At 45.0% G+C, this 24,754-nt stretch overlaps 1 protein-coding gene across 1 annotated transcript in view; it reads right to left on the reverse strand.

Annotated features, from left to right (window-relative positions):
- The window catches only part of RARG (retinoic acid receptor gamma), a 192,277-nt gene that overhangs the window by 128,359 nt on the left and 39,164 nt on the right, over positions 1-24,754 (reverse strand). The window contains exon 2 of the mRNA XM_088469160.1: positions 8,204-8,568. Within this exon, the coding sequence (XP_088325286.1) occupies positions 8,204-8,396 (193 nt within the window). The 5' untranslated portion in view covers positions 8,397-8,568. The remainder of the gene's footprint in view (positions 1-8,203; positions 8,569-24,754) is intronic.

Genomic DNA, 24,754 nt, shown 5'->3' on the forward strand with positions numbered 1-24,754 from the left:
GGTATATATTACTGTGTGCGCTAGGGTATATATTACTGTGTGCGCTAGGGTATATATTACTGTGTGCGCTAGGGTATATATTACTGTGTGCGCTAGGGTATCTATTACTGTGTGTGCTAGGGTATATATTACTGTGTGCGCTAGGGTATCTATTACTGTGTGTGATAGGGTATATATTACTGTGTGTGCTAGGGTATATATTACTGTGTGAGCTAGGGTATATATTACTGTGTGTGCTAGGGTATATATTACTGTGTGTGCTAGGGTATATATTACTGTGTGTGCTAGGGTATATATTACTGTGTGTGCTAGGGTATATATTACTGTGTGAGCTAGGGTATCTATTACTGTGTGTGCTAGGGTATCTATTACTGTGTGTGCTAGGGTATATATTGAGGCATTGATACCATCATAATTAAGTGAGGGTTTGCAGGGTAAAGTATTTGGCATAATATACTACATAGCGCCTGACTGAGCAATTCCTGTTATACAGCACATGTGTATGAGCCATACTGCACATGCGCACAGTGATATTACCAGCGACGGTCGCAGTGAGGACTTGGATGCAGTGTGATTGATGGATCGGTTGTGGGAGGTAACGGGGGGATGGAGAGGTAAAAGCAGGTGTCTAGGCCGTTCTGGGGGGCGCATCTCAGCCTGTGATTGTGATTTTGTACACAGTGAAGGCTCCGGTGTGTTGCTCAGTAGATGGTTGGTCTGACTGATGGTGCATGATTGTATACAAGCAGCGGTTTTCAGGCGCCGCTAGTGGGCGTCTCAGTACAAACTCCTGCGGCTGTGACATTTGCATAATGTATATAGGTTACAATAAAATTTCATGTCAAGTCAGTAATATTATTTTTTTGCATACAGAATGGAATGGCTCCTGTATAGTATATCAGTCATTAGAATGGTTCGAGGGGTGTCTTTAGAGAGGAGGGGGCCCGTGTGCATCCCCCGTCACGGGCCCCCTCCTCTCACCCCGACGGCCAGCAGCCGACTGATGTGGCTGGCCGGCCACCACAGAATCAGTAGAGTCTACTGCGCATGCGCAGATCGCCAGGGAAATGGCGCTGCCGCCATTTTCCCGGTGATATCTTCATAGTGCATGCGTAAAACGGCGGAAAAATGGGCGCGGCGGCCATATTATAGCGTTTTGAGCAGCGCTGAGGGACCCCATGCAAGACCTCAGAGAGGAAAGTTTTAAATAATCTGGGTGCGGTGCAGGCCCCCCTGGACCTGGGGGCCCGTGTGCACATTATAGATACGCCCCTGAATGGTTCTTCTATTGTTTATCGGTCACTAGCATTGGTCAAATGGGGCAGCATTTGGTCATATGTTGCTCTTTTACATAACAGTTTGTCACAAATTGCAATAGCTATTTAAACCACATCCACATTAGGCAAACCACACCTACAACATTACAACCACTTTTATTACACCCATTGTTGCACGCACTGGTAGAAAAGCCGGGCCATTTATTTGTGTCTGCCCCCAGGCTGAAAGTTGCCAGCCAGCCCCTGCGCGTGATCCTCTGCCGGCTAAGTGACTCATGGGGGTCACTCAAGCCGGCGAACGCAGTTGCTCAAAGGAGGCCAGGAAAACTCTGTCAGACAGCGCCTTCCGTTTGGGGAGACGGAGGCCGTCGGGCAGTACGGGCATTGCGCCTGTGCAGAACGGCACAATCAGTGATGTGCACTAACCATCAGGTTAGTGCACATCTCTGTATTAGCCCCTATATACACTGATTATGGTTAGTCCTCAGTGGGCCATTGTACTGGATGTGAAAGATCTACCAAAACCAGTATAATAATAAAGCAAACACCAATATTTTTATGTAAGAATTTCTTAAACAAGCCATCAACATAACTGCATACAAGGAAATTAACAATTTCCAGGAAGTCATATTTACAGAACTTAATTATAATGCTCTTTTTGGAATTTTAAGTACACATACACAATAGCGGTTAGTTTATAAGGTATAAAATATAAGAACAGATGGTACAAATGGAATTGGTATGAAATATTCAGCCGTCGGTTCTCATACTGACGCCGGACGCCTGAAGGTTTAACATCCCGACTGGGGCTGGTAAGTAGATTAACCCTCCCCTGTCCCCCCCCCCTAACCCTCACTTGGTGGTGCCTAACCCTAAAACTCCCGGGGTGGTGCCTAACCCTAAGTCCCCCCAGAGGTGCCTAAACCTAACCACCCCTCCTTGCACCCTAAACTTAACCCAGTGCCTAACCCTAACCTCCCCCCTGGTGGTGCCTAATCCTATCCCCCCTCCCCGTAGCCTAACCCTAACACTCCCAAGGGGTGCCGAAACCTACCCCCCCCCCCCCCCAGCTAACACCTAGAGAGCCCTGCTTACCTTCGTTTGGGATGCCGGCCCGTCGGGATTTTGTCATGGGGCTAAAGATAGGCATCTGGGTTTCTACGGCTATCTTTAGTCACGGGTCGAGATTCCACTGTCGGGATTCCGACAGCCAGCATCCCGGCCGCTGGTAATCTCACCGCTTCCCGGTACAAATGGCATATGACATGCAGAAAAAGTTGTATTTTAATGAGCAGTTGGTCAATATTGAGAAAACAGAAATTGGTACTTTGCTCTTAAAGGCTCTACCTTTTATTGCTCATTATTTTTGGTATGATTTTTATTTCTTCATAACGCTATTAACTATGTTTCAATTACATCTTCCTAACAAAACTGTAACATTATGATTTGTAACATTTAAAAAAAGTGCTTAGTTCTCTACATACGGAGGATTGAATTGATGGATTGCGCTAAGGATGACTTAAGCTGGCTACACACTAGGCGATTGTCGCCCGATCTGGCGGATCGGGCTGAAATATCGTCCATGTCGGCAAGTGTATATGCACTATGACTGACCATGCGCGATCCCGGTCAAGCCTACATGCTGCTCAATCTGTCAATTTGATGAGCGACCCCATGGTTGTGGATGCGGCTGGTGCTTGACATGTTGAGCGGTCGTTCACCAGATCATGCAATGTCAAATGATTGCACTATACGTCGTTCATCGCATCGTGCGTTGGCTGGGTACTATCATCGTCTAGTATGTACATGGCATTAGAAAGGATCTTTCTCCCCAATTTTCCTCTGCCACAGGATCTTGGCTAGGTAGGATATCAGGTGGTGTCTTGAACTACAGGACAGCAATCGTTACCAGCAAAGTACTGATTTATAGTTACACAGCTAAGGGGAACACTTGCGCTGTACGGGTCATGCACCTGCGAAGAGGAGGCACAATCGGAGATGTACGCTAACCATCGGGTTTGCACACATCTCTGAATCAGCCCCAGTGTTCATACTGTATTTGAGAAATTCCGAAACTAGACAAATCTGTATTGGTTATTAGTTTGTTCCCACTGTTATACCTATCTGTAGCCAATCAGAGGAATGAAACTTTCCCAGGGCTAGTAAGAAAATTACAACATTCACAACTATAGAAAAACATGCAGCCTCTCAGATCACAACATACATAGGGCAAGATCAAACTGCAGCCATTTAGTACATTAGACCATTCACTGAACTAGACCAACAGGCAGCCAAACAGTGCACTGGAGAAGTCATATACCCACCGCCAAACGGTGCACTGGAATGTTACTAGAGCTATACCAGGCTGCTGCCAATTTGAACACTGGTATGTTCCCAGTGCTAGACCAACCTGCCTCCAATAAGTGCACTGAGATGTTCCCAAAGCTAGACGGACCTATCGCCAATCAGGGTACTGGAATGTTGCCTCAGCTAGACCACCCTGCTGCCAATCAGTGCACTGGAAAGCTCACACAGCTAGACATCCTGCCACCAGTGTATTGGAATGTTCCAGTTCTAGACCAACCTGCCACCACACCGCGCACTGGAATGTTACCAGAGCTAGAGCAACCTTTCGCCAATTAGTGCAATGGAAATTTCCCAGAGCTTGACATCCTGACACCAGTGTGGCATGTTACCAGTTCTAGACTATCCTGCTGCCAGTCAGTGTACTATAATGTTCCCATTGGTAGACCAACCTGCAACCAATCAGTGCAATGGAAATTTCCCAGAATTAGGCAACCCTACTGCCAATCATTGCAGTGAAGTGTAGCCATAGCTAGAGCAACCTAAAGTCAGTATACTGTAATATTGCAGTGTTATAACTTCCTAATCAGTGTACTGAAAGCTCAAAGGGCTATTTCACAAACACCAGTTTTGACCGTCCGGCAAAAAAACTGAATTTTTTTGCCGTGTGCTAATTTTAGTGAACTATGTAAATAGATTGGTCCTTTCAGACGGCACGGTCGCCATGTTACACTGAAAAATACGGCTGCCATGCCATATACGTGCCATCACTGCAAGTCAGTGAGGTACTTATTGCTATGTTTGCTTTCACACACACACCGGGTTTTCCGAGCTGGTACCTGAGTGTCGACATGAGTGACAACTGTGACATAAATACTGAGAGGCTGATATCATTAGTAGAAGCCAGACCAGTTTTATGGGACAAAACACAAGATAGTCATAATGATAGAAATTCCACTGGAAAGGCGTGGCAAGAGGGTTGCTTTGAATTGAAAGAAGATTTCAATGTGCTGGGAGACAAGGATAAAGATATATATGGTTAGTACTTTTATTTGTAGTACTGTTTTTAAGTATTGTGTATAAACTAGTATTATCTTTGAATAGAGCTGCTGCTGCGCATGCCTACTACATAAAGAAAACAACATTAAAAACGTCTCCAAGCCGTTGCATGTGAAAGGCACCGATTGCTGGCAACAATTAAAACCGGTGTGTGTGAAATATCCCAAAAGTGCTAGACCAGCCTGCAACCAATAAAGCTGCATACACGCACAACGATTTTGTTACCAACAATTTTATGAACGATTTTATGAATGATTTTCTGTCAGATTATCTGTCAGATTTTTTAAAGTGTAATGAACGATTTTTTTGAACTACAAACGATTTTTGCATATTCCCTTAATGAAAATCGTTGAGTTGGTCAGTCTGATTGAACTACAAATTACAAACTACAAACGTGAACGCGCATGAACGATGATCGTTCATTGTTTTAACACAGAAAGTGAACGATTTTTTCAACGATTGAACGATAAACGATATCGATAATCGTTCAAAAAATCGTTGTGTGTGTATGCGCGAGACTCGGATAGCAACGGGCAAACCGTCGCTCCGGGTCTCGTACCAAAGGGGGCGTGCTGTCGATGTTGAATGACAGCACGCCCCCATTGGTGGGCGTGCCGTGGGCGTGGCTGCCCAGACGGAGGCGTTCCCATGGGAACGCCTACCTGCTGGGGCCGGCCCCACTGACATCACAAGTGATGTCAGTGGGAGTGCTTTCGGCTCTGTTTGAGCCGAAAGCACTCTAGGGCTTGCGGCAACGAGACCCTACCACAAGGGTCTCGTCGCAAGCACGATGGTCTTGACCATCGCGACCATCTTCCTGGCCGCCCGCTATAGCTATGGGTGGTCACCCACAGCTATACAAGCCGCCAGGAGGCCGCTCTAAAAATCAAGAGGGACGGCCCTGATTCAGAGCGACCGCTCTGTCAGAGCGTCCGGCTCTGAATCAGGGCCAGAGGCCCCCATTTATCATTTAGTGTTCCTGCTAGGCTGTTTCAGCGGGGCACTGCGCCCTGCTCTATTTCTAAAGGGGAGAAAGCACCCTACCCACGGTGCCCCGCTGAAACAGCCTGCGGGTTCTGTTCCCTCCCGTGGGCCGCAGTGTCCCGCGGGTGGGGAAAACGGCAGTGCGGAGGTCACCGCCGGTGAACGTATGCTGGGCGAATGCGTCCGGCATCCATTCACAGTGACCGCAGTGCTTGGGGGCTGCCCGGCATGTCCGTAAGTGCCTGGCACGCCCCCAAGCGTGACGAAAAGGGGACGCGTCAAAAAGACATACTCTTTTTTCATTGGCCACGCCCCCTTTTTTGGGCGTGCGCAGAAGTGCCCTTTCTCTAGGTCCGGCACCCTGCCTGGCGCCAGACCTAGAGTGAACACTAATCATTGATAGTAAACACCAGCACAATTTTTCGTTTAGTATCACTGTGATACAAACGAAAAATTCACTGGTATTTACCAATACTTACCCCTCCAGCAAGGTCCTGCGAAGTCCTCGTCCTTGGCGAGGTCCTCCGCAGGGCTGCTGGCAAGGACGTGGCTCCGGTGTTATACCCATGCGCGACGGTCCGTCTGTGCATGTGCATAACACGGGGACCCGCCAGTGCCTGGAAGGCTTCACTGTAGTCAGAAAGGGTAAAGGGGTTATACTTCGTTGGTAAATACGGGGCCATTGTATATTATCAATCCAACTATACCAGGCATGATACAACAACTCTTAGGTGAGGCCAGCCTTGTTTATAGATCACAAATAAATAATGTGTCAGTATAATGCCCTTTAGTGACCACCAGTTAAATAGCAACAGGAAGTAAAATTCTGTAGCTTTGAATCAACATGTGCGCCGGGCGTTTACATCTATTTATTTTACTTTCAGCATAATATTTATAAATAATAGTAAGTGATGCTTTAATATTGAATTGCACCTGTTGCTGACACGATGTGAGCCTCAAAGTACAGCTGCAGTGTAAACCGCTATTCGGAGCTTCCGCATGCAAGATGGCAGCATTGGGAGAGGTGCAGGAGACTGCACCAGTGTATAGGAGGGTGATACAAAGTACAGAGTAGGAGCACTAGCACACCAAGAGCCTGATTCAGAGTACGCTAATGCCACCGCAGCTGTGATCCCGTACGCCCAGCCGCTTTTCGCGTACTCCGAAAGTCAATGCAATGTAATAGGCGAAAAAGACTCACCTCTGAATAGCAGGAGAAAAGAAGTGCAACATTTTTATTTCGGGGTACAAAGGTGGGGAAACCACTCAGAACCCTTGGGACAGCCCCCAAAGGATAACTGCGTCAAAAAATTCCTGGATAAAACTTAAGAACACCCCAAAAAAGTAGCACAAAGTGGGGGGACAACTTCAAAAACTAGTGAAATAAGGTTCCGGGGGAGCTCTAAGAAGGGGACAAGTGTTTTTGGGATTTCTGGTGCTTTTATGACGGAGGAATTTCACTTTTACTAAAACTTCACTTTACAGACATTAAAATATGCTAGCACCTATTTTCAGGTACCCCAAATTTGCCAGGACTACTTATTTGCTCCAATAAATACAGCTTTATGCCATTCTTCACCACTTGTGCAAAGACGCTAATTAGAGACTATTGTACCAACTTAAGTACCCCAAACAGTTTTATTAGGACTTTTGGGAAAGGGGGCCTGGACTGCACACCCTAGCGCTTTCTAATGTGATGTGCTACCTAGCTGAGACTTAAATATTACAACATAGAAAACAGAGAAACCAGATGCACCATACAACCATTAATAATTATGCATAATATGTGAGGTTTTTGGCATAAATTTGGCCAAAATTATGAGCTTACCCACCATCGTCAAAGTAAACCTCATCGGGTAAGTCCCTAACACTATGGGGGTTCATGTCTGGGGTGTGGGGCACTCCCAAACCACACCAGCCAAACCACCCCAGGGCACCATGGGACCTTCGCGGGTCGCTGTTTTCTCGTCTTTTGGAATTGAGTAGGGCGAATAGCGGGGATGCGCACGATAAGTTTTAGCATCCAAAAGACGTGAAGTAGGCGAAAAGATCGGCAGGTGGAACTTTATCGCGGACGCAAAACTAAATGAATACGCCCCTAGTTTCGCAAAGCAGTGCAGGTATGAAAGTTCTATATGCAGTGCATGATTACTAAAAATATTAAAGTGGTGGAGAGTGCACATTTTTAGGGGAGTTAATTGCAATGCAGTGACTACCCTCCACTGGAGGCAGCCATTTTGTAGGCATCAGTTCCCCAGGAACCACTTTATGCCTTATCCCTCAGTAATGTCACTTGTTCCTAGTGATTTAATAGGTTGTATGCTCCCAAATATTTGTTCAGCCCAGAGAATCACTGCCTCTACTGTGCATACAGGTGGGTACATCAGGTGGGCACTCATAGTCGGCCTATCAAAAGGCTGGAAAGGGTTTTGTGCTAAAAAAAATAATTGCAGTGTAATAAGAAAAGTTAGACTAATAAATAATAACCCATTATCTCATTAACTATTGTATTATCTTTGCTTCATGGTACCGTTATTTGACTATTTAATATACATAATTAAAACGAATTGTATACTCACACAGAGAAGCCATTTCTTTGGGCAGGTCGGTGGGGAAACTCCGGAAGAAGTTCCCATTTGCAAGTACTTCAAAAGGTGGTGAGCTCCGGATCCCTCCGCTAAAGGCAAAGGGGTAAACAGATGGTGGGAAGCCATTGACATGACCAAGTGGCGTACCAGACCCGCACAGACGCTCCTTGCTGCTGTTTGCCATGGTCTTATGGTATCTCCGTAGATCACTAAGCTGTAACGTAACTCCAGGGGATCCTCTTCAGATAAACCTGTCTGGTCTAGTTCTCCAGCAATAAATTCATCCTGGGCCTTTCTGGACACATGTGTAGTGATTTAGTGGCCACACTTTGGACTGCAGTCTCTTACATTTCTTCCTGAAGAATAACATAACAATAAATCAGGGTGATATTTATCCATGTCTTAAGGCTTTCCTTTAGCTTTAATTTCAATGGCGACAACATTCATGCTGAAATGTAAGAAACAAGGAATGTGCAATTGGTCTATACCTGCTCATTAGGTCATAAACCATAAGCCAGTTACCAGGGTGTCAGTAGCTGCACATGAATGTGTGCATGTACAAACATCAATACACATTTAGAAGAGTTAGTTGGCCTGTTATATCCTTATGAAAATCAATTATAAAGTATCTAATACTTTCCTCAGTCAAATTCCATTTTATTCATTCCAACTAAAACCAAAAGTACTGACGTAATAGGACTGGAGCAGCTATTCAGAAAATGAATCAGAAGTTGCTTACTGCATGCTGCTGAGTGCTGACATATTTTGGAGAAAGTCCATCTTTCATCCTTAGGGGTCTATGTACTAAGCCTTGGAGGGAGATAAAGTGAATGGAAATAAAGTACCAACCAATCAGCTCTTGTCATTTTTCGAACTCAGTCTGTAAAGAGACAGTTAGGAGCTGATTGGTTTGCACTTATCTCCATCCACTTCATCGCTTTCCAAGTCTTAGTACACAGACCCCCTAGTCACTTATTTTAAAGTGAGAAAAGCAACAGTAGGGCTCAAGTATTTTGTATCAATTGCGTAGGTAAGCGAGGCAAAAATACAGAAAGGGCGTATTTGAGCAAAATGGCTGAATCCCTCCCATTTAGGCTATTTCTATTTTAATATTCTACTGCAAACTATTTGCATTATTACAGTAATATTTGTAATTGGTCCTAAGTAATAAAGCAGACTCCCCTTAGGATTTTTAAATTAGAAGAACAATGATGTGCATTGATGTGATGAAAATTATATATATATATATATATATATATATATAAAATGTCTTTGTGTCTTGACATGGTGAATGTGACTTTATTAGTTATAAATGACACTGTCCAGCCATGTGCTGTATTTCGTACGTACAGCCAGAGTTTCAAACTAAGCAAAATGCGCCTGTTTTCTGGGATCAAACGCCATTAAACTCAGCATAAGCCCCAATGCACGCAGCAGCAGCAGACAGTATTTTTTTTAATCTCCTTTGACTGTTTAGATATCACATCACTGCCATTAATATCTATTTTCTCCTGTGGATTTGAAAAGCATCACCCTTTTAGATAGCTCATCAATATCATCCCAATCATGTGAGGCTGAAATTACAGATACATAAAGTAAAATACTTAATGGGGGTTTTAAAATTAGTGATCTGATTTTTTTTGTACTTTAAAAAGGATATATCCTTTGATAAATTTTCTTTTAAAATTGAATATCCCATTGCCTTGAATAGCGCCATCCCCTAACTCTGTGTTGACAGACCCTTTCTGAAAATCAGACAGACCAAAGGACCCCATACACAGGGCTGAGCACAATGGCATGCATTGTGGGTCCTGCCCCCTCCACGTCATGCCATGACAGGGTCATGTTTGAAGCTATGTACTAATAAATAGGGTTAACACATTTCAAACAATGACATGTAAATTAATGAGATGGAGTCTTTGAAATCACAAGTGTCTGTCAATCAATGTTAGTAAATGATGTAAAATCATTAAGAAAAGACAACCACAAAGTACAATCTCTCTGCAAATAGCAATGGGCCTGTACGGTTCAGTCATACAATACATTAACTTGTATTGGAACGTAAGTACATAAAGTTCTCTGGGCTATTCACTGTGGGTTATAATTGTTACTTATCAAGTAAATGTAAACTTCCCAAATCTCTGCCATATGTGGTTATTTATGTTGAGCGTAGCTCCAGTTGACAGCCGGAGGAAGTTCTAATAGTTGTAAATTGTATAAAGTATCCTTAGCACAAATCTGGTGCAAAGTTACAAATAAAGGGTTCATGTACAGAGCAAAGAACATTACAGAAAGCATTACTGCGCCTATTTTTTAATTCCTTGCACATATGTTCAAGCTCCAAAGACTATTTTTAGGCCACATATCCCATGGCTTTGCATTAGCATGTTTTAATGTTAGTAAAAATGCATGTCTAATGTGCTTGACAAGCATCATTTATTAGCATTTTTGCTAGTTTTTTTTTTTTAAATAGGAAGAAAAAAGTAGTCACGGCCACCAAGAGAGAGGGAGTCAACATGTGTCGGGGTGTGACAATGCCCCATTGGGTGACCTCTATAAAAGCTCTGTGCTAAGGGGGCTGGACTGTGCCATACTGGGTGTGTGGTTCCACCTCCCTTGCACTCCTGGGCCCCCAGAATGGCCCAGGGCTTGATACTTTGTGCTAGGGATGTCCATCAAAGGATTCACCGTCAAGAAAACCATCAACAGAAAGCCTTGGATAGTTTCAACCATCGATGAGCATCCCAACTGTGAAGGAGCCCAATCAGGGAAGGAGGATGAGGCTGAGTGGGGGCCGGGGCAACAAGGGGAAAAGGCAAAGTGGCATGCCCCCTGTTCTGGGAAAAGGAAAAAAGCATAATTGCTTCTCTGCCATCACTGGAGGAGTACCATCGATAGTAGATGTCCATCATTACTTTGTACCAGCACCATTCCCTCTCAGAGTCCCTGATAGCAGTAGTAGTGCCTAACCCCTATAACCCTTACCTGCGGTCGGGATCGTGGAGCCAGGATTCCGACTGCTGTCGGTCACCCTTGTATATGGAGAGAAATGAAAAGAACTAGTGCAACATTGTATAAAACAATGAATATTTAATTGCACAACTATCATAGATAGAAACCATAAAAATGCTGGTAATGAGACTTTAGGTGTGCCTACCAGAGATCCTATGTAATAATACACAACAGTCCAGCATACAAATTGCTCCTGCAGAGTTGTTTTTGGTGTCATCACTAGTCTCCGCTGCTTCTATGCCGCATTGCAGGTGCCACCTTTTTATGATGTATTTTATAGCTGTCCTTCAGCTGCACTTGCCGCTGACATCAATTATTATTTTTAAAATTGCCTAGCAGCCATATAGGTATGCAGGAGGAAGTGATGCAGTGGTTACTGCAATGAGCAAATATGTGTGCAGCTGTACATCGCAACACATCACCTCTAAAGTAATTGCTCTGGCTCCTTACCCTATGTGCTAAAGCCCCATTGCCTATACAGACAAACTCAAATGTTATTGCCACCCAGTTATATCCAATCAGCTACATGTGTATGTCCTGTAGTTGCTCACAGTTGTATATGCTTGGCTATGGAGTGCAAAAAGGTCCATTTGCAGAACAGACTTGCATGTAACTCTGAATCAGACCATTGTTTAGCTTCATTTATAGCTCAAGGTGAGCAGAACTCTGTTTTTATTGCATGCAGCAATTTTGAGTGTGCAAAGCGTCTTATCACATTGCTCAGAATGCGTTAACCAAGGAACATCTGAACACTGCAGTCCCCATAGTCCACTATGGGAAAGGTAACCTTATTTATTATTATTATTATTTATTAACAGTTTCTTATATAGCGCAGCAAATTCCATTGTCGATTTACAATTGAATCAACATTAAAATGTTACCTGGTTGTAAAAGACAAACATACATACATACATAAAAGACATACATAAAAGACACACATAAAGGAAAGAGGGCCCTGCTCGCAAGCTTACAATCTATAGGGAAATAGGTGTTGATACACAAGGATAGATGCTACATATTGCAAATTGGTCCAGCCCGATTGCAGATGTTCTTGGTGGGCTGTATAATGCAATCACACTGGAAAGTTGGCCTAGGGTTAGGAGGATGTTAAATTGAAGAAAGAGAAGATGTGATAGGTGTTTACTATAAGAAGGGAGTTAGATAGGGAAGCTATAAGGGTTATGTGGGCGGTCCTGGAATCTGATAAGCTTGTCTGAAGAGGTGAGTTTTCAGGGAACGCTTGAATGTTTGGAAACTAGTGGAAAGTCTTAATGTGCGTGGGAGGGCATTCCACAGGGTGGGTGCAGCCCGAAAAAAGTCCTGTAACCGTGCAAATAAGTAATGCATGGGGAGAGACGCAGATCTTGTGCAGAGCGGAGATGTCGGGTTGGAAGATATTTTGAGATAAGTGAAGAGATGTATGTTGGTGTGGTTTGGTTAATAGCTTTATGTGTGAGTGTAAGTATTTTGAATTGAATACGGTAGAAGACTGGCAGATATGGAGGGGCTGACAGAGTGGATCAGCTGACACTGAACGTTTGGTAAGAAAGATCAGCCTCGCAGCTGCATTCAAAATGGATTGTAGTGGGGAGAGCCTGTTTTTGGGAAGACCAATAAGGAGACTATTGCAATAGTCAATGCGGGAAATAATGACTGCGTGTATTAGAGTTTTGTAGTGTCTTGCGTAAGATATGGTCGAATTTTGGCTATGTTTTTTAGATGTATGTAACAGGATTTAGAGACAGATTGAATGTGGGGAACAAAAGACAGTTCAGAGTCAAGGATGACACCTATTTAATTTACCAAGCTCTGAAAAGCATAGCGGTGACAAGAGATTCAACTTTTCAGAGTAAGGGCGGGATGTACTAAACATCGCTTCCCTGTCTTCGGGTACATACCGCAGTTCATTACTGCGGTATTGACCAAGAATATCGCAAAGGACAGCTCTCCTGATATGAGCTGTTCTTTGTGATGGTTACGGACAGAGAGACTTCCGGGTTTAACACTCAGAAGTCACTCTGGCATCCTTCTGCACATACGGGAGTGTCCCGATATGAAGCCCATAAGCTTCTATTGGGTAACGCCACCTGAAAGTGACGTTACGCATCGGGACGAAGCACCGCTTAGTACATATGGGGAATATGGTAAACCCCCGAAAACTGCATTTTTGGGAGTTTTACCGCATTTTTGCCTTTACATCCCGCCCAAATGTTGTCTATCATAAATGTCACTTGGGGGTTCATTTGCTAAAGCTTGTAAAAGGGAAAGTAGATGTGTTGCCCAAAGCAACAAATCAATTCATTGTAATCATTTTATAAAATGTAACAGCTAAATAATAGCTATAATCTGATTGGTTGCTATAAACCACGCCTAGACTTTTTATTTTTATAAGCTTCAGTAAATCTACTGCTTGGTCTGAAACTGGAAGCTCAATTGCACTAATGCGCAAAACTAGGCACATACCAAGTATCGTCCACGCTCTGCCCAACCCCTCCTGCGACTCCTCCCAACTTCTGCTCATGTACAAATGTATGCGCTTTATCTGAATTCTCGGCGCACTTGTATAAACTGAGGAAGATGAATGAAATTGTTTCGCACAATATGCACCTCGTTCTGCATTTGGGTGTAGAATTTGGGACAGAATGGTGAAGCAAAGCCCAAACTGGTATCGCTGAATCTTCACACCCCCACAAAATGATCTGTTACTCCGCAAAATGAGGTTTGCCACACAACGCAGCAATTTACTCATCTGTAGTAAATGACCTCCAATATATGCATGGTGTAGGCATGGATGCAAATCTGCAGCACAGACAGTTGCCCTATAAATACATTAAATGCAGGTGAATGGTGCTTTAATGACAAAAATGCTAAATATTACTTTATGAAACTTCTTTTGAACCCCACCCATTAACCTCATACTTACTGGTGAACTACCCAGAACATTCGCAGTTTACGTCCCTTATGTTTCCTGCAATGTAATGTAAAAAGCAATACACTCTGTGCACTCTGTGAATGTGAAATTGAACATAGGAGTGTTTGCTATGCCTATACCATGTAATCTAATTACCAAGAATTTAAACCATAACTTGTAGAAACATTGAGAATGACTGTGTGCAGGAAACCTCCATATTAACCCATCATTCATAGACAGATTGTGAAGGGTTAAGTCCCAACAGTGGCGGCAGCTGAATGATAGAACAGGGTGTGGATCTGCTTTCTGTGTGTGTGTTTTTTTTCCCTCTTTTGAGCCGTGTCCAGACACGGTGGAAATGTGTGCCGCATGCAACATATGATTTAAATCAGGAGTCTTTTTGGGCTGTGAGATAAATAGCGCTTATGTTCTCACTGCCAGCGCTGGGGCAGGCTTGGCTCCCATAGAGCTGCAGCCTTGGCTGTACCACCCCGAGGGCAGAAACTGAGCTCAAATATTCCACATGGAACTCAAAACCACACTCCTAACTCACAACAGGCTCACTCTGTCCCTGTGCCGTCCTTACGCTCCCCCCTACCCTGTCTGTCACCCGCACCCCCTCCCTGCTATTTCCTTCGTTGGCTCTTTTTTTTTTTTCCACATCCCTCCTTATTCTCCCTCTCTCGTTTTCAATCTATAGCTATTCTGTCTTGTGCTTTCCTTCTATAAACCACTTCCCTGAGCTCCTTATGTTCATTTCACCGTTTTATGTGACTTCATGAGTTTCTGCTCAGCTTATCCAGACTTCACTGCTGTGTTCTGTACTCATTATCGACTATTAAAAAAACAAAACATCTTCCTAAAGACTGCCCTTGTAGGACAGGGAAATGTTCCTTCTAAACAATGAACACTGGAAATGGACGACTTTATGAAAAATGCAAAGGTACAGCAGATTGCTAATGCCTCCGGCAGTGTGGCTTTTCCTTACAAATTGCCTTTTACAAATAGATGTCTTGCCACAAATAATAAGCACCAATTGTGACCAACATTTTTGTCTCTCACCCCCCAAACAAGCTCCACCCACATATGACATTATTACGGATGGTTTGTGGACCACAACAGTGTAAAACCACATTGCAAATGCTTTTAGTAATGTCACGTGCCTACTGTTGCACAATTGCCCTAGTTTTACTCAGATTTTTGATGCCAAGATGGTGGGATCTGCGGATTAAGGACACAAGTCGGTCTGCCTTTGTACTGTAGTGGAATAATAGGATTCAAATTTTGTGGGAAGGGATTATTTCAATGAGACGAATCAGCGGATGGAAAGCATTAATACCTTTCCTGATTTGTGGGAAATAGCATATTTTTTTCCTCCCCTCAAAAGGACTTCATATATATTTAGCATTTCTGATGTATTAGGGATCAGGTCTCATACGTATAATGGCTGACGCATTTTGCACCTTCTAGATAGCCCCTTTCTAGGTACACTTCAAGCAATGTAATGGAAAGCTTCAAACACATTTTATTAATATGGTCCCAATATCCAATCACTCTCATGTCTAAGTTATGACGAAAATAAAGGATAGAGGTATAACATTTTGTAAGAGTGAAGTAGGAGGTCCTAAGGTGGGAGTAGGTTGGACTTTGATGTGACACTACCACCATTAATGTTTTTTTCAGCACCACCAAATAGTAGGTTCATATTTTATGAAGAGATGAGCGGTTTGGATTTTACTCTGATCTTATTGGCTGTCCGGTACTCACGTGTCTTGGATAGCCAATAAGATGACATTTACAGATCCAAACTTGCGATAAATTGGCCAAAAGAACCAAGTCAAAACTAAACTACTCCTCTCTAATTATATGTGGGTGTTTCCAAAGAATAGGAAGTTGACCTGGGCCCTGTAACACACTTATGAGATGAAACAAATCTTTACTGAGTTTAAAATTGATTAACCATTGGTCAGGTATGTATTGTCTTGTCAACATTTATAATGATGACAAGACCTAGGTCGACCCCGGAACGCTGGCACCAGAAGATCGACAACTGTGAATTGTATTTTCAAGCATTTTTTCAAGCATTTCATGCGCCGGCTGTACAACTGTAAACATGATGGTGTTCCGGGGTTCACATACTCTATATCAACAAGATGTACGTATTCCATTGGTCATACTTGATCTCTCTCTAGGAAATTCTAGGAGACTCACAAATTTTAGTAAGCTCACTCAGACTGACAGAGTAGGGCAGTCTCAGTGAAGTGATGTGAGTTTAATGACGTGATTCATGGTGATTATTACCCATATAGGGGGGAGATGTACTAAGCCTTGGGGAGTGATAAAGTGGAGACAGATAAAGTACCAACCAATCAGCTAATTTTTCAAACACAGCCTGTAACATGGCAGTTAGGAGCTGATTGGCTGGCACTTTATCTCTCTCCACTTTATCACTCTCCAAGGCTTAGTACATCTCCCCCATAATCTGGTCCACCAAACAACTGGTTTTATCCAAGTTTGGCCATACTGGAAACAAATCCAGTGAATAGGCCAAACAACAAGATCAGAAAATATTGTCAGACTACCATTATATGTCCATATTTTTTACCTAGGTCCATTGCCCCTATATTTCAGAGTAGCATTGTCAGTAACAACAGTCATAGACATGACTGGCCAGCTACCAACACTCAGAAGGTCACTGATTGCTGGCCTTCCCAATCAGAGTTCTCAACAGAACCCAGCTGTGCTCAGGCTCAGGCATGATATAACACCTCTCTCAGGTGTTATCAATAACCTCCAGCCCTGATGACATCAGGCAAGCCTGCTCAGTGCATTTCTCCAGTGCCTGAGTATCAATTGTGTTTCAGATGCACCTGCTTCAGAACTATACTTTCCAGTATAGTGTGCTTCCAGTATTGTATCAACTTCGGTGTTTGCACATTCATACCCGCATTTCCATCGGCAGTGTTTCCAGGCAGTGTCCTCATACCAGCTAAGTGCTATGTTGCTTTCCCTACACTGGGTCTTCACTGAGTAAAGTCCATATGCTCTTGCGAGGATCCCTGGTGAAGTCCGGTGGGGGTCTTAAACTCTGTGCCAGTGCATTTGGTTGTGCCAATTTCAACTATTTGTATTTATGAGCTATATGCATGTGTGTACTCTGATACACTCGCTGTGTGGTTTTGCACATCCAAGCCTCTCACTGCAAGCTACACACTGTTCCTACAGTGCCAACATATCCATGATTCTAATGGCACTCTACATGCTGTTCCCAAAGTGCCAACACATCCGTGCCTCTCATTACACACTAACGCATTTGTGTATCTCATTGCATGCTACATGCTGCTCCCACAATGCCAACATATCCATGCCTCTCAATGCATGCTACGCGCTGTTCCAACAGTACCAACACCTCTGTGTACCTTATTGCGTGATACATGCTGTACAGACAGTGCCAACGTATCCGTGTACTGTATTGCACGATACTAAACTACCACCTCTCGGAGTACTGCACCTATACCTCTTTCAGTGTATTCTCATGTAGAAGCAATCCCATGGCTTCACAAGCATGGTCTTTATAGTTGCTTAGAGAATGTATAGTATTGCCAGTGGTGCTCCTATTAATGAATAAAACAAGGAAGAGATGCTTAATTCAAAAGTTACTAATTTGGTCACTCAAGCACCGTGTTATTGCCTATTTATGGCGATATATCAGTAATATCTAGAAACTACTTCACAGGCAAATTTGTAATGTGGAGATTAGCATGAGTGCTGACTAAGAGTACCCAGGAGAAGACAAGACACATTCAGCAAAGCTGATTTTAAGGGCAGGAAGCAAAGAATCTGAACCCATTGAGGTCACATGCAGGAGTTTGGATAAACCAATTTCAGAAAGAGGTAAACAGGAACCAAGCTAAAGTAGAATCAATGATTAATATGAAGGTACATTCCTGGTAACCAGAAAATCGAGTGATGAGTAGATGTTCAGGCATGCTTAAAATCATCTAAGCATCAGCAAGTATAGTTTAGGTTGAGGGTAGATAGGACAGTCCAAGTACAGGAAACACAACTGAGATCAGGGACAGGCAGGAAAATCATGGTCCAGCAAATACAGAGAGGGATAAGGATTACCCAAAATCTGAAAAGAAGTTAACACTAACTAGTGGACAAGTTAAGGTCAAACTGGAAGTAATACTATTACTAATGGCAGGAAACTAGAAAACACTGAAATAACCACACAGCCAAAGTGCTCACAAATGATCCTAGCTTGCCTCTACTGATGTTCCAGTGTGCATCAACCAGCAGGGTGCAGTACAGAGCATTCCAGTAGGTGCTCTCATTGACGCAACGTCTGGTAGGCGCACATGAGCTACACCTCAGTTAAATATGTAATAAGAGACGTTTCATTATTAATAAACACAAGTATGTAGTAAAACATGGTTCTTTGGGCCCATTCCACACCTGCTCGCTAGGATGCGTTCGCACGCAGCCAGCCGGTACGCATCGCAGTGCGCGTGCACAAACCAGCCCTTGCGATTACGAAGCTTTGACTCGCTGAGCATAGCCACCTCGCCAGAATGAGTGACAGGAGTAGCAGTTTGTGGGTGGTGACAGGGGTTGGTAACTAGAAACGGGGGAGCGGTGGTGTCAACGCAGGCACGCCTTAGCGTCTTAACGCCGTGTCAGAGGCGTGCATAATTAAGACGCAGCGTCATAGTATACGTCACTTGGCTGAATTTTACACTGAAGCGCTCGCAGGGCTTTGCGGGAGGGTATGGTCAACAACAAGTACTGCGTATGCATCAGATGGTACTCTTTGGTACCGATGGCTGCATACACTTCCTTGAGATAACGTGCATTAGTGGGCGTCTTAATACAGGCTAGTGGGCGTCTAAAAACACCACAATCGCATGCTAAGACATAATGGGCGTACTGATGCCTTGCACTATAATGTTGGAAACGACCAGCGATGCGCGCTCCCGCAGTTAGTTTCCAACATCAATCATCGGCTGAGCATGCTGGTCAATATGCCGATAACGACAGATTGGTCATGTCAGGGATGATGGAGGGTGCCTACACTGAATGACCAATCGTTCGGTGTAGGCACTGCAGGGGGTGGGGAATGACTGTACGATTATGATGTCGTAACCGTACTGTCGTTACCTCATCTGCTAGTGGATGTGCGCCTTAAGGCAGCATTTCTCAAATACGTTTAATCATTTTTCCCAACGTGGCAGATCCTGAGTAGTCTAATAAACACCTAGGTAAAGCCGCCTCAGTATCCTAACACCATGTTGATAACATGAGTGGCAGGGGAGTACGTATTTTGGGGATCATTATGATTTAGAGACAAGGGGCCTGATTCAGAGCTGCACGCAAGCCGCATGCAATGCCAATGTTCACATAGGTGAGTGATAATTTGCAACTGCGTATGCGAGAAAAAATCTGAAATCTCCTACGACTAATGCGTTACCCTGAGTGTGCGCACAAAGGGGCTATCAGGGCAGTCGACATCAGGAGTGTGGCGAAAAGAGATGGGCGTTCCTTGGCGGTGACTGGGAGGTGGCTAGAAGTACGCGCAAAAATGGTTTATTCAGTGGGCGTATTATGGGAGTGTCGCAGGCTTGTTAATGCGACTGCTTGTTAATGCGTTCACAGACGTACAGCCACACGCATAGGAGGCCGTGGTCAGCCGGAGAAACTGCACCTTCTATAGGGCTGAAGCAATTTTTGGTGGTACGACCGATGGTGGCAAATAAGGATGCACCAATCAGTATTACGGCGAGCACAGGCACTAAAAGCGAGTGTCCCAGTCCTTGCACATTTGGCAGCACTGATGTACACAAGGGAGGAGTTTGTAGGCCATATGCATAAAGTCGCAGACGGGCGACCGCCAATAGACGCTGCTGCGTGCACGTTTGCGTGTGACTCAGAATCAGGCTGAAGGCCCGTTTAAGTGTACAATAAGTTTTCTTATACTGCAGGAAGTATAGCTGTTGTGGGTGGCCTGCCTCTGGAGCAAAGATCTCTGCTGAGGTATAAAAATTGTTTTAAATAAATAAATCAATAAACCAGAGTGGACCCCCTCCTTTAATGAGGGAAGCAAGAACCAGAGCTCATAGACTATGCTGGACAGGTCCCCCTGTTACAATGTACTACAGCCCATGCGTGTTCAACACATGGCTGAATTTCCCAGAGCAGTGGTGTCAAACTCGGGCCATCCAACTGCAGTAGAACTACAGATCCAAGAATGCCCTGTCACAGTGTTAGCATGCCCTAAGAACAATACTGTGGCAGTGCATGCTGGGATATGTAGTTCCACTGGATGCATCTGGATGGCCAGAGTTTGACATCACTGCCCTAGAGTAAACGGACCCGCCAAAAAATGCACAACGCGCCACAAAAAAAAGCACCATCCTGAAAGCAAGTAAGTTTTACAAGACGTTACTGGAATTCGCAGCAAAATAATGCTGAGTGCTACATATTTTAGCCACATCAACCACCACAAATATCAGGTTTTACACCCAGAGCTCCGCTCATGCTCTCCCCCATGATGGGTTATTCTCTGCCTTATCTCTTCCATGTTAATGAATGACAAGTCAATGAAACACAAACTACACAAACGACAAGATTCCATTACAGTGACAACTACAGTAAGTATGGATTCATCAGCCATCTATTAGAAATAATAGATTTGTTACTGACAACTTTCATCCAGCCCTGTACTTTAGAGAAACTGGGAAGCTGACTGAAACTTCAAAATGTGGGGCTAATGGCGTGATCCTCGGAGCTATTATATCCCTTGGGCTGACTAATAAGAATAATATTCACACCACAAACTCGCAGAGCTGCATTCCTCAAGCTGGGACATAGCTCGCAGTGTGTTTAGAGGGTTAACATTTTCTCGTTGAAAGCCCAAGAACAGTTTATTTGTTAACATAATAACAGTGTTAGCCAAAGCGCGCACACCATTTTCTTATACCGAGAACATTTTCCGCCACTAAAGCCACAGATGAAATTTCTGCCTGCAGTTAATAGCTATTGCCTACTGGCCAAGTACTAAGTTCCCGTAAAGCTACTGGCACACGGGCACAGAAGGGCAGCTCTCATTCCTAGGTCATTTAGCTACAAAGCTGTTTACTGTAGCGCTCTCAATGACATTCTGCTACTGATGCAGAGTCAGTAGCAAAATGGATGCAAATTACGACAAAATATAGTGGGCACAAAAAGCTGCATATTTCCGCACCTATACAGAGCTGATCATATATAAAGTAGTGTCCGAATCTACATGGGCAGCATATGAGCAGAGGGCCTGATCCAAATTCGTACGCTTTTAGTATGGACGCTGCATCTTTGGCCACAGCAGCGATGCTAAAATATGCTAAAGCCGCAGGAGCTGTTTTATGTAAATAGACTCCTCCTAACGGCTTCTGTGATCCAGATGCTGCGTCCGAGGACGCAGCATCTGATCACTCCAGTGGCGGATACAGGGGGGGCGATAAGGGCGATCGCCCCGCGTACAGAAAGCCCGAAGCCCCGTCCGCTTATACTGTCAGTGTCTGCTGCAAGCCTGCAGTGCTAGCGATGACTCACACATCGCTGCTGCCAGCGTTCTGCTGGGCTGCCGGCTCAGCGTAGTCATGTCCCGCTGGCCCCCCTCCCGTCTCCTCCCCAGTGGTGTCACTAAGGGGGTGCAGCCCACACCGGGTGACACAAATCCGCGACGTCAGCTGCCCGCACACCCCCTTCCCCGGCACTACCGCCGACCCCTGCTTGCCAACGCCGGGGGCCAGTCCATTCTCTCACCGCGGCCGGCGTCCAGAGCCACACACAGGCACAGAGCACAGAGCATCTCTCTGTGCCTGTGTGTGGCTCTGCCTGGATGCCGGCCGTGGTGACGTCAACATGCACGTGGCACGCCGGCTCCGCTAGTGGTTCTGGGAGGGAGAAGAAGAAGGAGGTGTGCACCAGCCTGGACATAGTGAAGAGAGGTAAGTAGTACTGCACAGGGGAGGGGGCACAGCATAAGGGGCATTACTGGGGGAGTTCTGGGGCCACTGCATAGGGGCACTACTGGGGTACTGTATAAGGGCACAGCATAAGGGGCACGACCGTCTGGGGGCACTGTATAAGGGGAGCTCCTGGGCGTACTGTATAAGGGGCACTACTGGGGGCACTGTATAAGGGGCGCTACTGGGGGTACTGTATAAGGGGCACTGCTGGGGGCACTGTATAAGGGGCACTGCTGTCTGGGGGCACTGCATAAGGGAAGCTCCTGGGGGGACTGTATAAGGGGCACTACTGGGGGTACTGTATAAGTGGTACTACTGGGGGTTCTGTATAAGGGGCACTACTGGGGGCACTGTATAAGGGCATTACTGGGGACACTGCATAAGGGGAGCTACTGGGGTACTGTATAAGGGGCACTACTGGGGGTACTGTATAAGGGGCACTACTGGCGGCACTGCATAAGGGGCGCTACAGGGGGCACTGCATAAGGGGCACTACTGGGGGCACAGCATAAGGGGCTATAATACAGTGGGCATTGCATATTGGGCTCTACTACAGGGGCATTGCATAAAGGGGCACCGCACTACGAAAGGGGGAACTGCATAATGGGCAGTACTACAGGGGGCATTGCATAAGGGGCACTACTACTGGGGGCATTGAATAGGGGGCACTACTACTGTGGGCATTGTATTCTTAAACCGCCCCCCCTAAAAGTAAAGTCTGGATCCGCCACTGGATCACTGTGCATGAACATGGGTCACCTGAGTAGCCCTCAGGTTGCTAAGGATGGATGATATTTTCACTGAGCTGAAGTCAGTGAAGCTACTTACAAGGACGCTGCTACTGGCTTCAGAACGAACTATAAAAGGCACCCCAGGGTGCCACCGCTCCCAGTTTGGGAACCACTGGGCTACGGCGTTCAGGCACTGCAAGTCAGCTCATAGACACTGATCGGCACATGCGCAGTACAGATCCTGCACATGTGCCAATAGGCCACCATCTGAGTTGTGGTTTGCGTACAACTCTGAATCAAGCCGATAGTATGCAACAAGTCATCAACATCAGGGTGTACTTTCGCCTGCCCTATGGCGGCTGGAATTGATACGCCATCTAAAAGGCATTTATGCTATAATTGCTGGCCTGAATAAAATGTATTTGTGTGAACATGCCCTTACTGAACTTTGCCTGTTTGAGGACTCCCTTCACATCCCGATCCAGCTCTCTGGTCATAAGGTTTGTTGCGTCCATAAAACGTCCCAGTTACAATTGCACATTTGCGTCTTTTTGCTTTCTGGGTAACCACAGTGTGAAAATGCTCAAAATAAGCCTCACCAACTGGCTTAGTGCTCACTGTGCATCATCCCCTACATCAGGGGCGGTCAACCTGCGGCTCCTTTGTTTCTGAAATGTGGCTCCCCGTACTGGAACTGGCTTCGCTGGTCTCTGAAGCGATCAGAGACTAAATAAGCCTCTGATCGCTTCAGAGGCCAATGTTCCCAGTGATGCATTGCGCAGGTGACGTCATGACGTAACCCGCGATGTGAGGAGCCTGCTCTGCACGCCTGCTGGATCTAGTTAGATCCAGTCAGAGCTAGGCAGCGGGTGCCAGAGCCAGCGTGATCAGGTAAGTACTAGGCTGGGGGCTCTACTTTAGGGGGCACAAATACTTTAGGGGGCACTGCTTAAGGGAGGGGCACTACTTTAGAAGGCACAAATACAAGAGGGCACTGCATAAGGTGCACAACTACTGAGGGCATTGCTTAATGGGCACAACTACAGGGGGCATTGCAGAAGGGGCACAACTACTGGGGGCATTGCATAATGGGCACAACTACAGGGGGGCACTGCATATGGGGCACAACTACAGGGGGCACAGCATAATGGGCACTGGCTTTTATGTGGTTCTGGATTTCAATATGTATTTTATGTGGATGTGTATTTTAAATGTATTTTATGTAGATCTGGCTTGTTTCTGTGTATTTTATGTGAACGTGGCTATTTCAGTGTTTTCTATATTGCTCTGGCTTTTTCTTCAACAGTGAAAAAATTATATTGGGAAGTTTATGTAAATTGTGTATTTTCAATGTGCTGGGCTCGCCCCCAGCGTGACTAAAAACGGGGGTGTGACACAAGGTCATGCTCCTGCGAATGTCATACCAAAGGCGTGCGCACAAAAATGGGGCATGGCCTTGTGACAGTTAGGCCACGCCCCATTTTTTGCGTGCACGCATGCGATCGGTTCTTCAACTTGACCACAGATATTTTTTGGCTCTTTGCCTCTGGCTGGTTGGCCACCCCTGCCCTACATAATCATTCCCATAGAACTTCATTAAGGTCTACCGAGCGTAATAACTGTTACTGCTGCAGACATGACTGGAAATTGATGCAACGCAATGCTAATTCTTGTTATAACGCATACAGGTCCATTTGCTTAGATTATTTTTCCGAGTCCCGATGTCGTGGTATGTTAATGGCCTTTGTTGATGTGTGTTAAATGCATTCTCGGTGCTTGATTCTAACGTCTGTGTGTTTGCACTTTCTATCTGATTACAATTATTTGGCAATGATCATGCTGCAATATCAGGTAACTGGCTACAATATTTCAGTGTATG

Source organism: Taudactylus pleione, unplaced genomic scaffold, assembly GCF_031769625.1.
Source record: "Taudactylus pleione unplaced genomic scaffold, aTauple2 ptg000089l, whole genome shotgun sequence".
NCBI classification, from domain to species: Eukaryota; Metazoa; Chordata; class Amphibia; order Anura; family Myobatrachidae; genus Taudactylus; species Taudactylus pleione.